This window comes from Rhagoletis zephyria, unplaced genomic scaffold (genome assembly GCF_001687245.7).
Source record: "Rhagoletis zephyria isolate East Lansing unplaced genomic scaffold, Rhagoletis_zephyria_1.1 Rzeph_scaffold_00308, whole genome shotgun sequence".
NCBI lineage: Eukaryota > Metazoa > Arthropoda > Insecta > Diptera > Tephritidae > Rhagoletis > Rhagoletis zephyria.
The window spans coordinates 208646-227159 of NW_016157392.1; the positions used below are offsets into that span (position 1 = coordinate 208646).

Here is an 18514-nt window from a genome sequence, read left to right on the forward strand (position 1 = left end):
TATCTTTATCTTTATCTTTATCTTTATCTTTATCTTTATCTTTATCTTTATCTTTATCTTTATCTTTATCTTTATCTTTATCTTTATCTTCATCTTCATCTTCATCTTCATCTTCATTTAAAACGTAACGATTATTTTCCGAGTAAAAAATGAAACTCAAAACATAACGATTATTTTCTGAGTTAAAAATAAAACTCAAATGATAATCGTTATGTTTTGAGCAAAAAAAATAAAACTCAATTAATAACGATTAAAAAGTAATTTTTATAATAAAAGTTATAACCGTCCCTGATTATAAGACTGCATACCATTATTTTTGTAAGGATGCTGATTAAAAAGTTGGAAATTTTGGTGAAATTTTGCAGAATTTTAATAATTTTTGGACAAAGTTTGGATTTATATGGCGTTCGTTAGGTAATCAGCTATATTTTCATAAGATATAAGCATTAAATAAACTAAAGAGATGTAGCCAAAACTTGCAAAAATGTCGAGTCCCACTATATATTTAGGTCCTTGTATTTTTTCCAAAGAATCCCCGTTACGATTTCTTCATAAAATTTTTGTTACGAATACGGTTGCCAGACGTACTGATTTTATCAGTACTGTACTGATTTTTTAACTCTTGTACTGATTTTATTCATTTCTTCAATCAATACGCCAATGTCCTGATTTTTTTAATTTGTACTGATTTGTACTGAATTTTCAATTCAAACAAAATACTTTAGTATTTTCTTAAGGTTTTTACATAACATTGGAACTTTCTTAAACTGTACTGTAAAAAAATAAGAAGAAAATAACTTAATTATAGTTGACATGTTTTAGATAATATTTGGTATGCCCAAGAAATTAATAACTACAACAAAAAGATCAATCGTTTTATGGGCATATCGCCGGGTCGTTACGTACCAGTTGCGATAATATGATGGAACTTAAATTATTTAAAAAGAAGGCTTACATTTTTGGCAAGTGTTGTTGGTTATCTCGAAAATAACTTTCAGTTTAATAACAATAAATTTCAATATTCGAATGGCTTTTGCCTACAACTTACAACTACTTTTTCTCAATTAACTGACTTTGTAAAAGAGTTTTGCATACAAGACATAGAGCTAGATACTCTTGTTCTTAGTCTTTAACAGTTTTTGCGTAGTTGAAAAATTATTTAAGCCATGAGGAAATATAGATGAGCTCCTTAAAAAGTGGTACTTTTTCACAGTATGAGAGGATCTTAAGAATAAAGTTTGTTTCCTGGCGCAAAGAGAGAAACCGGCTTCTAATTAAAATTTTTGAAAGTGAAGTTCAAATTAAAAGTTATTTTAAAATGAAAGGTGTAGAATTCGTTGACTTTTTAAACACTGAAAATGGGAATTTATTTGCTATTCAAAGTCACAAATATAAAATAACTTATTGGCTCCTGTGTATAATGATGTGTACACTCATGTTAAAATGAATAACACTTATATTTTTAATGAACTATATTTTATTTATATACCAAAATCTGGTTAAAAACAAGAACTCAGGCGTTTTAAATTATTTTCTGTTACTTGCATTAATAATTTTGCTTTGAATGAAAATGTAATGAAAAGTACTGATTTTTTTAGCATGAAAAAGTCTAATGTACTGATTTCGCGCATAAAAAATCTGGCAACCCTAGTTACGGATGTCTTAAATTTAAGTGTGAAGTTTAATTCACAACACTTAAGGCTCTGTTATACATACTTGGCATTGCTTGAGTGTTGTCACATAAGGAATCTGTTAAATGAGCTTCGCGTGTAAGCGGTTACTCAACGCACAGCACTACATACGTAGAAGTCTGTTGGTTTTTGATTTCTACGTAAAAATGGTATAGCAGTGCACGCAATGCCAAGTATGCATAACAGAGCCTTTACAAAATAACGAAATAAAGCAAACCTCTCTGGGAAGACAATGTCTGAGGATAATTGTATCAGGCATGTGCACATAGTCATTAAAAACGGGAACGATTCGCCATTCCTAAGCTTTACGTGTTCATTTCTCAAAATATTGCCCTCCGACTAAGCAATAGTGCAAGACTTTGTACTAATATAGCCATTTTGCAGTAAAAAAGTAACCTAGTGCAAATGTTACAATATAAGAAGGCAAACTTTTTCGATAGAAAAGAAAACGTCTTCTTGGCGTAATGCTTGGCTACGTATAACGAGTTTCCTTTGTTAAACAAAAATAATTTGTAATGAATTTATCAGTCTCTGTTTTTGAGATTTATTTAATGAATTTACTAGTCTTTCGACTTGAGATTTATTTAAAAAAAAAACATGTGAATTTTAGTTGAAACATTTTAGCCGTTTTTATCCGCTTTTTTGGCCAATTTATCCTGGCAACACTGGCTGTATGTATGGACAGCTTCACGAAAAAATTCCAAAAGAACCATTGTACATATAACCATTTCACTGAGGTAATAATTATATTTTTCAATCTCGGGGTCTGGGCATCTGCAAAGGTGGTTACCCTAGGCAGATATTATATACGAAGCTATTACAAAACTTATGACCATCACGTAAATTTTCCGAGAAAATTACTTTATTCATTTTTCTTAGTAGGGTTATTTCTGAATTTCCATAAGCCTTTCTGATTTACTAAGTTTATTTAGGAGTAGGCGGCCGCTGTTGTGTAGTGGCTAGCGTGCGCTTTACCATACCGCAGGGCCTGGCTACAAGCCCGGTTCAACACAATGTAAATAAAGAAAAAAGAAAAAAGTTTTTTCTAATAGCGGTCGCCCCTCGGCAGGCAATGGCAAACCTCCGAGTCTATTTCTGATATGAAAAACAGCTTCTCATAAAAATACAATCGCCGTTCGGAGTCGGCGTAAAACTGTAGGTCCCTCCGCTTTTTGTGACAACATCAAGGCGCACGCCACAAATCGGAGGAGAAGCTCGGCCAAACACTAACATATGTGTAAGCGCAAAACTATGTATTATTATTATTTTTAAATAATGCTATTGTTGTTTTTTAGTAAAAATTTAATTTTTAGATTTTCATGACTTCAAAATTGTTGGTGTTTTTTACTTACCAAGCTGTTGGAGTCCGAACATGACTAGAAATCCGACCAGCAATGAAAGGTAAGCAATGAGCCCGGCGTGATTTTTTTGCAGAATTTCGAAGAAAACCACGTACAGCAACGTTCCACAGGCAAGTCCCTGCAGTATGGCAGATGACATGGTGGGCGATGTTATACCTTCGTTATGACTGATCAGTATGCCAATACCGATGCCAATGGGACTGACCACGGCGAATGTGAGGATGTATACCGTGCAAAGTAAGAAACGCGTACGCGCCACAATTAATTCGACGCCGACACAGAAAGCCAGTACCAACTTGTGCGCCGACACGGCACCGAACATGAACCACACATCTGAGGCATCACTTTCTAGACCTATGGCCATGCCTTCGAACATTTCGTGCAAAGATAGTGCAAGGACAATAAATAGACCGCGCAGAGAAGACGCGAACACATCGCTGCCGTCGGTGCCCACTTCGAGCGGGAAATGTGAGTGGCCGTGTTGCTGCTGATGAGCATGATGGTGGTGATGATGGTGGTGGTGGTGTGGTTGGGGTATTACCTGGGGAACTTCGTATGATTCCTTGCCCTCTGTTTGCTCTTTCAACTGGTGATCGCCCGACATATCCTCCTTGTATTGCTTTTGCCTATACTTTTGATTCTCTACGTCATTGGCAATCAAGTTTTGCAGTGAAAGTGAACCCGTTCTTCCAGGTGTTTCGGATACGCCCGCCACCGCCAATGCCCCCTCAGTTTTGGGTTCGCTTTTGGTTTCAAAACTGGCAATATCGCACCCCTTATTAGGTTCCTCTGAAAGCGCAGTGGGGTCTTTATTGCTACCCCTCATTAAATAACTGTTGCGTATGCTACGACCGCGTTCGAAAGCGGCGCCAGCATCATGCTCCATCAATCGCACATGTTGATGTATGTACGAGTATAGGAGCTCGTCGATCAGATACATCAGGAAGAAGCCACTACACATGAGTAACTCTGCCATACTAAAACTCAGTGTGGGTAGTATATCGCACTCCTGCAATTGCTCGATAGACTCCTGTACTTCCGGTAGCAGATGTAAGAATGTTGTGGCCAGCAGCACACCACCACCAAAATATAGCAGGCACTTCACAACCGTTGCCGAACGTGTATTTGCATGTCTTTCTGTCCATCGAAAAAATCGATTCAGCAGGAATGGAATGCTGCCGCATAGCGCGCTGGCGCAGAATAGCACCACCATGGCGGTCACCTTGGCGATGAGGAGGTCGTGACTGCTCGACGTGTCATCGTTGTGATCGTCATGCTTTGGCTGTCTATCACTACTATGTGTTGCTACTGTGGTGGAATTCAGGTCACTTATACCGGCGGAGTGTGCGTGTAATGCCAAATAGTTAAGGTCATCGATCTGTATTAGGCAGCGCAGAAAGTTGTTTATCTGAGTTTCGTTCATTTTTAGCTATTCTACAGTTGTTGCTCTCGTTCGCTTGATGAATTATGTAGTAGAATGTAGTATTCAAAACTGTGATTGTTGATAATCCCGCAACTGGAATGTCATTGAAAAACAACATAAAAAATTAAAATTGTTACATTTCATTGCACAAAAGAAGATAAGAACATACTTTTGACGTATGTAAATATTTATCATATACTAGCAGGGAGATAAGAAATACTGCAGTGTATTTTTAAAATCAGTTTTATTTCAAGTACAGGCGAATAGGCGTTTGCTTCGCTGTGGTTAAAAAAGATTTATAACTTAGTTCGTCATCAGTATTAAATGGGGGTATACGCTGTTTTAACACTATAAATACCTGGTTGGATTAAATGACTTTCAATATTTGCATACACCTACGGCTGTAAAACTATCGTCAGTGTTCGCACTCGATGATTTCGATAGTTAACACGGAGCATTATTGGTTGCTACTATTTACACTGAGGGGCGAATACAGAAAATTATTATCTTGGGAGGGTTTCCGGAGGGCGTGGTCTAGGGAAAAATATTATAGAAGAAAAAATAAGTTGCATCGTAAACATTTTTATTAGTGGTAAAAGTTGTCACCAATAATCATCTTTCAACGTATATAATGGGTACATACGGTTGCCAGACGTACTGATTTTATCAGTACTGTACTGATTTTATTCATATCTTCAATCAGTACGCCAATGTCCTGATTTTTAAAATTTGTACTGAATTTTCTATTCAAACAAAATACTTTAGTATTTTCTTAAGGTTTTTACATAACGTTGGAACTTTCTTAAAACTGTAAAAAAATAAGAAGAAAATAATTAAATTATAGTTGACATGTTTTAGATAATATTTAATATGCCCAAGAAATTAATACAACAAAAAGATCAATCGTTTTATGGGCATATCGCCGGGTCGTTACGTACCAGTTGCGATAATATTAAATTAAGCTTAAATTATTTAAAAAGAAGGCTTAAATTTTTGGCGAGTGTTGTTGGTTATCTTGAAAATAAATTTCAGTTTAATAACAATAAATTTCAATATTCGAATGGCTTTTGCCTACAACTTACAACTACTTTTTCTCAATTTACTGACTTTGTAAAAGAGTTTTGCATACAAGACATAGAGCTAGATACTCTTGTTAGCGAATTCTTAGTCTTTAACAGTTTTTGCGTAGTTAAATAATTATTTAAGCCATGCGGAAATATAGATGACCTCCTTAAAAAGTGGTACTTTTTCACAGTATGAGAGGATCTCTTAAGATTCTTAAATAAAGTTTGCTTCCTGTCGCAAAGAGAGAAACCGGCTTCTAATTAAAATTTTTGAAAGTGAACTTCAAATTAAAAGTAATTTTAAAATGAAAGAATTCGTTGACTATTTAAACACTGAAAATGGGAATGAGGTCATTATTGCTATTCAAAGTCACAAATATAAAATAATTTATTGGCTCCTGTGTATAATGATGTGTACACTCATGTTAAAATGAATAACACTTATATTTTTAATGAACTATATTTTATTTATATACCAAAATCTGGTTAAAAACAAGAACTCAGGCGTTTTAAATTATTTTCTGTTACTTACATTAATAATTTTGCTTTGAATGAAAATGTACTGAAAAGTACTGATTTTTTTAGCATGAAAAAGTCTAATGTACTGATTTCGCGCATGAAAAATCTGGCAACCCTATGGGTACAACTAATAATATGGACCGTTCATAGAGTTGTGTCGTTCACTAACTGTTTCGTTCATTGTACTATTTCACTTTACGAACTAAGTGAACTAGTTCTTAATTCTAAATGAACGATTTATGTAAGAGTTGCAATACTCCAAAAGTTTCTAAACTTATACTAAAAGTTTAATGGGAAATTTATTAATTTTCATTGGAGATATCGACCCCTTTGCGCGAAATTATCGTGTGTGCCATTTTTTCGAAATTGACTTGTTGATGCAACTTTCTTCCACACCTCACATCGCATTTGGGATCTCGAAAAAACATCGAAAATATCGATGTTTTGTTTCGATGCATCGAAAATTTTCCGCTCGATGTATAAATGGTCGATGCATCAATGCATCCATGTTTGTGTTGTTTGGGTCACCATAATTTGTAAGTACACCAAAATAAAAATTTGTTAAATTGTTTGAAATTGTTTTCGTTTTATTTCCAGGAAAACTATATGCGTATCGATGTACGCCCTCCGATGCATCGACAAATATCGATGTAAGTTTCGATGCATCGATGGGAGGAAAAAATCGATGTATTTTTGCCACTGGCATCCCTACAACGCATCATCTGTTAAAATATTGTAGCGCAAATTTTTCATTGTGTGCAAACTTATCGTATGATCCAGTAAAAAATTAAGTATACGAAATTCCAAAAAATTTTAAAGGTAGAAAACACGCTGTCCTGTAAAATTTGGTTTCTGGCACATACGATAATTCCGCGCAAAGAGGTCGTTATATCGTCGCCAGAAACATGAATGTGTAAAAATTTTAATTTTGGGAAATAATGTTTGAAAGTTTTTTTTACCAGGCGTAACTCTACATTTATGTGGGAATGATGTAATCTCCAATCACATTTCCCAACTCCTGGCAACCCTGGTTGGCAACATCGGCAATCAGGGGAAAAGTAAATTTCGAGCGTAAGCAGAGCGGAGTTGCGTTTTATATTCCAGCGAAGACTGTCATACAGCGAAACACAAGTGTACATCTATTTCAATTAATTACCTTTTTATATGTAAATACTTAAATTGTTATTACAACTTATTATTCTTTATGAATAAAATACAAAAACCCATATTTTTGTAATTGATATGGCAAAATTTGTGGTTTGCGTCCACGCATGGTATTCTGAATCTTGTTATAAAATAGGACATCTAAAGGTTAATCAAGTCAACCCAATAACTCAAAATTGGTAAATTTGCACATTCCTGTGTCTGGCATAAGGGTGACGATATGTTTGTAGGTACTTAAATACTGATGTTAATTTCCGTAATTCTACTTATCACTTAGCTTTCAGTAACCTTAACAAAAGCCTTGACTTATTTTATTTATTTTAGTTTGTTTTGAATTTTTATTGACACTATTTTATTTGAAATTTTTTAGTTACAGTATTATCTTAGGTTTAACATAGCGTTAGTTTTTCAGTACACGGACCCCCAGGGGTCCACGGGAGACTTGACGGGATTCTACCTTGGTGTGAAAAAATATGGGGGGGGAGCCCACGAAAATTTATCTAGTTTCGATCGTAAAGAACCAAAAGGTTTGCTGGATAGCCTCTTTATTTCACTCAATTTTTTTTAGTAGTGTAATGTGCTCTTGACGCACTGCTGTACTTACCGTACAATCGTCTTCATACAACGGATGTTGGTATAACACTGAGTGGAATGAGGCGAAAATTGCTGGCGGCAGAGATCTGAGCACTTGTGTCTTTCCAATGCCTCAGGATAGTACGTCACCATTACCTTTCCTGAAGAGATTCTATAATGTTGAGTTCCCTGAGGTTGAATGCTGGTTTAATTCCAGCACTGAGTCCGGACGTACAGATTGTCGGATCTTTACTGATGGCTCCATAACTGACTCTAGGTCAGGAGCTGGGGTCTTTTGCGAAGTTAATGGGGATAAGCTTCACCTTTCTCTTGGGGAATATGCTTCGTTTTCCGGGATGAGGTATTTGCAATCCTCAAAGCCAGGGACTATGTACTGGAAAATAGGTGGAGGGAAAGGAGTTTACGTGTCTGCAGTGACAGTCAAGCCGCACTTAAGGCATTGGTCAGCCCCCTATTTAAGTAGTTCGGCAATGAAAGTCTCGACTAAATTTTGTTGGTAAACATAGCGAGCTTGCTTTACTCTGGGTGCCAGGTCACTCGGGAGTACCTGGTAATGAGACACCTGACCATTTACCCACATTTGGCTTAGACCAGGCATTCCTCGATCCGCAACCAGTTATGGCATTTCCCACTTCGGCCAATGAAGCCATCATCGAAAACTGGATGAATACTTCGCTCAGCAATGACTGGGAGGTATCGTTGGGATGCAGGTGGGCAAAACTCAAGTTGCCTTCAATTTCAGGTCCATCTAGTTTTCTGCTCTCACTGAGCAGACGGGACTGCAGACAACTTATTGGACTACTGACTGGTTACTTCACGTGGCACAAACATCTGACTATGACAGGCGTAAATGACAACTTCATTTGCCCATCCTGCCTTGAAGAGGATGAGACGGTGGAACCCTTCTTGTGCTTCTTGCTTGCTTGTTTATTTGTCATCGTTTTTTATAGATTAGGTCTTTTCTCTATTGTCAGTTCCTAAATTTAAAGCTTGACGTAAAAAGATTTGCGGTTTTGTTGTTTCAAGTTTTGTGTTTTAAAGATGTGAGTGGTAAATATTTTTGGCATCACTTTAAAACTCGCAGCGATAAAAATATAAATGATGCAATCAACTGAAATAAACTATTTTACAAATACGGCAAATTCAAATTCATGAGTGAGCCGAACATGTGAGGAGTTTATGGTGAAGAGAATGTAAATAACGCTAGCGCTCGGAGTGATCTTTAAAAATATAACTCCTCAGAAAGTACTTTGATGGCTTTACGAGCTCTGTTCACATTATTTTAATAAATAGAACAAAAGATAATATTTTATTTTTATTTTTGACACTCCGAATTCAGTCTTGGAATTCCCCTGCGATGCAAATTTACACTTAACATTTCTTGTGGGCTTTCGGAATATGTTAGAAATGTAGCAGCAGGGGGTCCACCCAAACCAGTAAAATTTCGAAAGGGGTCTACGAGAAAAAAAAAATTGGAAACCTCAGGTTTAAACGCTCGAGCTGGCTGGTTTAAACTAAGTTTAGCAATTAAAATATCAACCAGCTGTCCAAGATAAGCGCAGTTTACGTGAACAAAGTTTAAACTTGCATTGAAAAACTGGCCCTTAAACAATCAAACAAAAAATTGTTCAATTAATCTCAATTTAGTTCTGAATATAAATCAAATCGGACCATAGATACCCATTTTTCTTAGATCTGAAAAGCAGGAAAAGGAATAATAAAAAAAATTGCCCGTGATAGGTGTAAAACCAGGATTGCCAACTTTTGCATTCTTGAAACCGGGACGCACAGGAAGTCTATTGTTTCGCTCGCCCACAGATGCCCGAAAGTGTCAAATTTGTGTTTCTTTGGTTCGTTCTCGGGCTGTTGAGAGCCACTTTCGGCGAGTAATATTTGCTTCTCAATAGCCCGAAGTCGGCCGGACTACTTTTCCGGGCGAGTTTGTGAAAACTGTGAAATTGCCTGAAGAAGAGGAAAAATTTTAAACATTCCAATTTTAGCTAATGGATATCTGCATATTTAGCTGTTTTTCTTTGATTAATAAGTGAAAAAATATCAAGTGAACCATTAGTTTAACGTTATTTTGTTTCCTTACGCTCAAATCTTAAATTAATAATTTTATGCGATTTGACGTTTAGAGCCCTTCCGTACCTAACGTCCGTATTAACACATGAAATTGCAGTTTATAGAGAGAGAGAAGCAACGAAAACGCCACCGTCATGCGGTGGTGAGTTTTCGTTAACACGATACAGTATATTTTGCTTAGCTGCACATCCTTCTTTGCACGAAAAACTTGTGCACGTAACCGATACAGGTAATTTTCTTTACTACTTCAATGAGGAAGGTATCCGAATCCCTATGAAACCAAAATATTTAGAAATTACTGCAAGCGAAATTTTTACCGAATGTTATCTAATTATCTATATAACTACATAAATTGATAGCCATTTTCGTTGTTCTGCGAGATGAGCAAAATAAATAGAAGGTTGTAAAATTAGGAAATTGTAGGGCCAGTGCAGGTAAACGTAATATTATCTTTGATAATTGATAGTAGTCGCACAATTTTTAAGGCAGGTATCGCCAATGTGCAGGTATGTTGAATGCATCTATCGGAGCAGTTTCCTTATAAATGTTAAAAATAATGCTTTTGATGCGCATTTTGGGGTAGGTATCTTAAATGTGCACTTAAGCATAGAGGCAGCAAAGCAAAATATACTGTAATCCCATATGGTAGGACGTGTAAATGATAATATTTCTAAATTACTTAAAACATGTACTAAAATTGAAATAAATGTTGATATTATAAATTTCTACATATGTATGTACTGTAACTCAAACAGATGACCACGTGTTAATTTTTTTTGAATATTTGCAATGTTTTTCGAGCTAATTTTTTTGTGTTATTTTTCTATAAAAAAGCTTTATTCAAAACAACATAAATCATTGCTTCAAACTTTATAAAAAATTTAGGAAAATTCAACAGATTTTCATCAAAATTTCAACTTTTTACTCTGAATCTTTAGAACATTTTTGGGTATGCAGATTATAGCCCATACAATTTTAATCTAATGAAGTGCGAGTTTCAAGCGGCTTTAAATCCCGTTAATTTTTGGGAATTTTCTTTTGTTGACGGATTAGCTCACTTTTTCCCTTTTATGTAAGCATGAATTTTTTATGAAATAAAACGCGGGAGACCAATAGCAACAAAATTTCAAAAAGTCAACGTCAGGTTTTGTACTTGTTATATAAAAAAAAAAAAACGAAAAAGTAATATCCAAAAACAAAATTCTCAAAGACCAACGCGATCTTTAACCGCTGAAACTTTTCAAAAGAAACATACCGACTTCGAAGNTATGTATCTATATATTAACACGCTAACATAAATTTTGTCTCCGTTCGTTTGGCGATTCTACCGAACCGATTTCAAAACCAAGAACACCGTTGGCAGAGTTTTTATGGTTTCGCAATTGGTTGAAAATTACGGCCAAAACCGTCGTTTAAACATTTTCGAATTGTGTATACATATTGCTGCAACATGTTCAATTTGACATGTTTCGCCTGTTGTTTCACTACACATTTGAAATTAAGCTTTGGAATAAAGATAAATATGAAGATGAAGAAATAAATGATAACGATGATGTAAAAAAAAAGAAGGCAAAAATGAAGATAAAGACGAAAATGAAGACAATGACAGATACATAAGAATTAGGGTAACTAAAAGGGTAAGAACATTTCTTGAATTTATGAAGTGAAACTTCTTTAGCGGCAGTTGTTGGTTGGGAGTAAATTGTCAAATTCAAGGGGAATAATGCACATGGAAATAGTTCTCAGCGGTTTAGCGGTTTGAGAATAAAAACAAAAACAAAGATGCCTAGAGGTACAGGCAAAAACGAAGTTCAAAGTAAATTTAAACACTTTAAGGTAAAGGTGAAGAGGAATATGCAAAAATAAAGATAAATATGAAGAAAAGGATGAGGATGAAGATCGATATTGTTATCGATATAAAACTCGATATTTTTATCGATATAATAATCGATATTGCTATCGATAAAATAATCGATATTGTTATCGATACTGTTATTGATTAAATAACCGCTATTTCAATCGATATAATAATCAATATAATAATCGATATTGTTATCGATACAATAATGGATATTGTTATCGGCATAATAATCGATTAAATAATTGATTTTGTTATCGATTTAGTCATTTATATTGTTAACGATATGTACAATAATCGATACTGAAGATTGTTGTATTTATCGATGAATTCATCGATTTTACAATCGTTGTATTTTTCTATCTTTATGGATATTGTTATCGGTATTTTTATCGACACAGTTATCAACAGGGTTATCGATATACTAATCGGAACATGGAATGTGATCACATTACATGGCAACACATCACATGATATTACATCACATAATATGATATCACATCACACGATATCACGTGACATGACATTATATGATATTACATCACATTATATGGCATGACTTCACATGACTTGACATCACATGATCTGACATCGTATGACATGACATGGCATTACATGACGTGGCATCACATGATATGGCATCATATGGTATGACATCAGGGGATATGACAACACATGACATGACATCCTATCACATCACATAAGATCACGCCACGTCACGACAAAAAAAGGCAAAAGTGAAGATAAAGACGAAAATTGAGATAAAGGTGAAAATTGAGACAATGAGAAATACATAAGAATTAGGTTAACAGAGTTGAAATTTTCCGATAGGAATCGAAATAAAATCAGCCATAAAGGTTACTGAAATTTATCGAATCATCGAAGTTTATTATCGCAACGTATCGAATTATTCCAACTGATCAATGTTTACTGAGTTGTCGAAATTTATAGACACAGAAACTTAGTTGTCCAAATTTACGGATAGCTATCGAGCTATAAAAACGTGTGGGATTAACGAAATTTGTCAAGTTAAAGAAATGTATCAAGTTATCGATATTTATTGAATTATCATTATTTATAGACTTAACGAAATTTATCGAGGTGTCGTAATGCATGGAGTTCTTTCAATTTACAGAGTTATCGATAATTATTGACCTACTGAAATTGGTTAGTTCAACGAATCGAAGTTTATGGAATTTTCAAAATATATCGATTTATCGAAATTTCAAGGTTATATAAGCTTATCGACATATCACTGCTTATCGAATTTAATCGCCTTAACAAAGTGTAACGAGTTATCAAAATGTTTAGATAGTTTTCGAAAAATGTGGAGATGTCAAAAGTAAAAATTTATAAAGGCATCCAAAGTTTTTACATTTTTGAGTTATCGAAATTTATCGAGCCATCGAATTTTACAGTTATCGAAATTGGTCGAGTTAACGAATTTTGTTGAGTTATCGAATTTTAGTGTTCTTGAAATTCATCGAACTTTCGATATGTATCAAATCATTGAAATTTATCGATAAACTTGAATGTATCGGGTCAATTCGAAGTCCTCCAAAGACCTTCTCAGATAAAAAAAAATTGCTACGTGTTAAGTTAGTAAACCTCTCCAAGGCTTCTAAAACTAGAAAAACTGTCGAATTTCGACAGTAACTGGCACTCTAGTTCATTTTAAAGTAGCAACGTGGCAACGTTCGTACTGTGCGGTCACTTAATCTTTCGCTTGGAAGAATTTCCAAAGTTTAACTCTTTTACAAAGTGCTAAGCAGTTCTAATTTGTGTTATTCACACCGAAAAAGTTTACTGAAGCCAAATTCCAATAAATTGACTTGATTTAGTCATAAAGTGCGTTGATTGAAAAGTTTTATTTTGTCGGCCTTCGTGCATATTTGCCTGTTTTGGTGCATTATTGTTGCTTTTGCGTGAAGGTGCAAGGAATATCGCATTTGTTTGTTCATTTTGCTTTCTTTCGCGCTTTACACACACCTTTGTTTATCATCGACAGTCNCCACTAGCTATTAAACTGCCAATTACTGTGAGCTTGAAACGTTTTCGTACAATACATTCCTAATTTCGATATTTTTATTATTTTTTAATAAAATTCGCTAAAAATGTCCTGTCTGTTCGAAAAATGTAATGTAAAAGCCGGTTCGGACCGTTTTGTGGCGTGCTGGCTTTGCGATGAACTGTCTCATTTAAAGTGTGCTGGTATTAATGGGAGAGTTCTGGATATGATTATTGGAGACAATGGACTTCGCTGGTCATGTCCAAAGTGTAAAAAAACTGTTGTGGATCTCTGTAAACTATTTAGAACCGCTAGAAATGGATTTTCGGAGATAAGCAAAGAGCTAAAACTGCTCAACGAGAAGTTCAAGAAGTATGAGGATGAATTCAAAGAATTTAAATTATTAGATACTTCCTCCTCTCCTTCTCCTGGAAAAGGTCTTAAAAGACGTAGGAGAGGCGTGGAAAATATTGTGTTGAATCCCATCACTGTGGAACTTGATCTTCCGCAGAACCACCCACTTTTGACTCCGGCTATGAACAAAGAACTCATAAGTTTTAACACACCGATTCCTCAGTGGACTTAATCTCCCCAACCACGTCCTTCTTCTACTGGAGTCTCACTAAATTCCTGTTAAACAGCTTCATCTCAACCCTCCACCACATCTGAAGCCATCTCCGATTGCGTCAACACCGTTCCGAAGGAAGTAGTCGTTGCTCCTTCCAAAAACTCCACAAATACATCTCAACCCCCTACCACATCCAGAGCCATCGTTGCTCCTTCCAAAAAGTTGACAGCTGTTCCGCAACCTCCTACCACATCTGAAACCGTTTCCAATTACGTTAACCCCGTCCCGAGGGATTTAATCGTTGTCCCTTACAAAAAATCGGTCTTTGTTTTGTGTTTTCAAAAGATACCACTGTCGATGATGGGAAGGGGTATTTAACTTCCAGGCTGACAGCAAATGAGTTGCATGTACGCAAGTTCAAATTCTCGTATGAAAGAAGCATTTCTTCTTTTAAAATAGACATATCCGAAGACTGCTTTGATAGAGTAATGAGCCCATTTTTTGGCCAAGCGGTGCCCTTCATTCGCGAATTTGAATTTAGATCTAGACCGCAAGGGCAAAATTTGGCTCAACTTCCGCTTTCCACCTCGGCATCAAAAAACTAATAAGTAACCTCACCATTAGCATTTACTACCAAAATGTGAGAGGTTTGAACACAAAGCTATCAAGGTTACACTTGCAGTCCTATGATTTTGACTTCAAAGTACTGGTGTTTACTGAAACCTGGCTCAAGCCGAATGTGTTCAACTCGGAAATTTTGTGTCCTAAGTATGAAGTGTTTCGAAACGACCGTTTAAATAAAAAAGGTGGAGGCGTCTTAATCGCTGTCCAGACTGACCTTTCTTCTGAAGAAATTGAGTTCACTGACACCGATGAAGTTGAATTCCTCTGCGTTCGAATAAGATATCATTCTATTAGCGTTTATCTTGTTGCTGCTTATATACCACCTAACTCGAGCCTTTCTGTTTATTTAAAACACTCCTCCTTACTGCTCTCTCTACATGCCATGGTGAAGCCCTCCGATACTGTTATTGTCCTGGGTGACTTCAATCTTGCGGGTGTTTCTTGGGATCTAATAGATGGTATTCTAGTACCAAATTCCTCTCGTGATCTCTTCAATCAATTTTTGAACGATCTGTCAGATCTTAGTCTTTACCAGATCAACTCTGTTAGTAATAACTTAGGTAAATGTCTGGATTTAGTTTTTGTGGACGATGTTTCCAACGTCACAATAGCCCCTAGCTATGCTTTGATTACCCCTGTTGATTCTCACCACCCACCACTAGAATTGTCCTTGATAAATTCACGCAACTCATGTTGCTTTATCAGTAAAAAATCAAGAGCGGAGCGTTACTCATTTAAAACAGCAGATTATAGTAAACTTAGGTTAGAGATATCAAAGATAACTCGGCCCCAGTATGATGGGAATGCTGAAGATAGTGCCTTACATTTTAGCAATTCCTTACGCCACATTTTCAGTAAAATCATTCCTCTTGTTAAGGAAGCTAACGTAACGTCTAACGCTCAGTGGTTTACTGGCGAATTGAAACGCTTAAAAAATCAAAAATCCAAAGCATTTAAGCTTTTTAAAAAATCTGGCTTGTCTTCTCACTACTCCGCGTACTCCATTCTTAGGCATAAATACAATGTATTGAACAAAAAGTGTTACAATACTTATATTAACAGGGTTCTACTCAATATAGTTTCTAATCCCAAATCGTTTTACGCATTTGTGAACACAAAGCGTAAGACTAACGGTTATCCCTCAACATTGAAGTTAAATGACTTAGTTTCCAGTGACGAAAATATTATTGCCGATATGTTTGCTGGTTTCTTCGAGTCAAACTACTCTGCCTGTTCTACATCTTCCCAACTAAATTCGAATCTATCTAGCTACTCATTCTTTCTGCCATCGTTTGATTGTATCCGAATTCCATCGATATCTGCTGCGGACGTCCTCATTCATTTGAATTGTTTGAAAATTTCATATACAGCTGGCCCAGACGGTATACCCACAAGTGTTCTTAAAAGTTGTGCAGAGTATTTGTATAAGCCTCTGGCAAATATTTTTAATGCTTCCCTAAAACAGGGTGTCTTCCCATCTTCCTGGAAGGATTCGTTTATCTTGCCACTTTATAAAAATGGAAGTAGGACTAACATCGTAAACTATAGAGGAATTGGGAAGCTTTGTGCTATTGCTAAAGTTTTTGAGGCAATCGTTACGGAAGAACTATCTCACTCTATTACTTCTGCTATTGATCTATCGCAACACGGTTTTTGCAAAGGTAAATCAACTGTATCCAATCTTCTTGAATTCACTACTTATGTGTCTAATGGGTTTAAAAACAATCTTCGAACGGACGTGATTTACACTGATTTCAGCAAGGCATTTGATAAAGTATCTCATTCAACCCTTATATATAAACTTGATCGAATTGGTTTCCCTCCTATTCTTCTCAGCTGGCTTTCTTCTTACTTAGTGGATAGGAAACAAAGAGTAATTTTTAAAAATTGTACCTCCCGGCCAATACATATCACGTCCGGCGTACCTCAGGGCAGCCATCTTGGTCCCGTCTTGTTTATTTTATTTATAAATGACCTGCCTAAGGTGTCGAATTACTCGAAATGCTTAATGTACGCTGATGATGTTAAGTTCTTTAAGTACATTAGTACTGCCTCACCTACAAAGTAATGACTACGGGAACATGGATCGGAAGCTCGGCCTTTCCGACCATGATCAACGGCCAGTAAACAGCGCGGAGCGGAAACTAGGTCTTTCCGCCCGCCGCACACAAAAGTAGACTGGAGACAAGGCCTCGCCAGCTACCCAAATTGCTATTGTATATCATTATTATCTTTACAAGTTAATATTTATAATTATTTCACTCTGTAATGTATCATACATACTTAAATATCTAAATCTTTTTATCTCAATTGTCTGTAAGAAAACATTTTTCTGTAGACTAAATAAATTAAAAAAAAAAAAAACACATGCCATCGTCATGTTAAATAAATGAGTTCGTTGCAGGTAAAATAGTGAGAATGGCTGACTTCCAAAACGTCAATTGCTTTGCATACGTACAAAGTATAATGTCCCATAACGTCGAACTACAGAATGTTGACAATGTACACTTTTCCAAAACGCATTCGAAAAGTTATCGAAACGCATCGCTAGAGCAATCAGCGCATCAGAAACAAAGTTGATGCTACGTTTGTTTTTGGTTAACATTGGTGTTTTAAAAATGCAAAATTCCGAAAAATTGTTCATTTCTAAAATGAATATTTAAAATATGCAATGTATAAGGTTGCAATGTGTCGCAACTCTGCATATACAAACATGATATCTTATGAAATTCACGCAGAATTCATGTTATTACAGTTTATGAATTAATTTCAATTTTAAAGAGCTACTACAAACCATGATGCTGATGGTGTTGAAAACGAAGCATGGAAATATATTGATGATTAAGATAATCCTCTATATTAACGTTATGTATTTAGATAGTCACTAAGTTCCCTGTAGTCAAATGTACTAGTTGTAAACTACCGCATGTCCAACTAGTCAGCCGACTATCTTTTTTCCATGCAATCAACTGGTATTTTTAACATGGGGATGTCCTACGAGTTGGCAATTTCGGTCAGAAATATACCAGTTTCATACTAGTTCAAAATAGACAGAAAAATACTAGCCCAATTATGGACCAAAACCAATAAATAAAATAAATTCATGAATATACAATCAAATAAAACACCTCTTGAGGTAAAATTTTCGAGTGACGAAGGCTGAACTAGAAATACAAAATTTAAAGTAGGTTTAAAGAGCTTTACAAAGTGACTTTTCATACATTTTTCAATTTAGAAACCTTTTTTAAAGCTATTTTTTTTTTGAATAAGGCCATAAAGCGACAAAGAATGAGCAATCCTTCATATCCAAAGAAAAAATTGAAAACTAAAAAAAAAATATTAAATGTGAAAAATGGTACCAACATTAGGTAGAATAAGCAAATTCAAATTCTTGCGAATTGAAAGCGAATGTACGTTGCCGTTGTTTTAAGTACATTTTTCGATAAATTTGAAGTGTAATTTTTGTAATATTTTCAGTCTTCTGTTTTTTTGTTATTTTTTGGCCTTTTAACAATTATATTCAACAATTTTATAATGAGCTCGAGGCCATTTTTT

At 35.4% G+C, this 18514-nt stretch overlaps 1 protein-coding gene across 2 annotated transcripts in view; it reads right to left on the reverse strand.

Annotated features, from left to right (window-relative positions):
- The window catches only part of Zip89B (Zinc/iron regulated transporter-related protein 89B), a 64156-nt gene extending 59144 nt beyond the window's left edge, over window positions 1–5012 (reverse strand). The window contains exons 1-3 of one of the 2 annotated variants that reach the window (XM_017610392.1): window positions 4834–5012; window positions 4645–4754; window positions 3044–4568 (exon numbers count right to left, since the gene is read on the reverse strand). In XM_017610392.1, the coding sequence (XP_017465881.1) occupies window positions 3044–4475 (1432 nt within the window). In that variant the 5' untranslated portion in view covers window positions 4476–4568; window positions 4645–4754; window positions 4834–5012. The remainder of the gene's footprint in view (window positions 1–3043; window positions 4569–4644; window positions 4755–4833) is intronic. The other variant, XM_017610393.1, reaches the window with a different exon arrangement.
- Between the last annotated feature and the right edge of the window lie 13502 nt (window positions 5013–18514).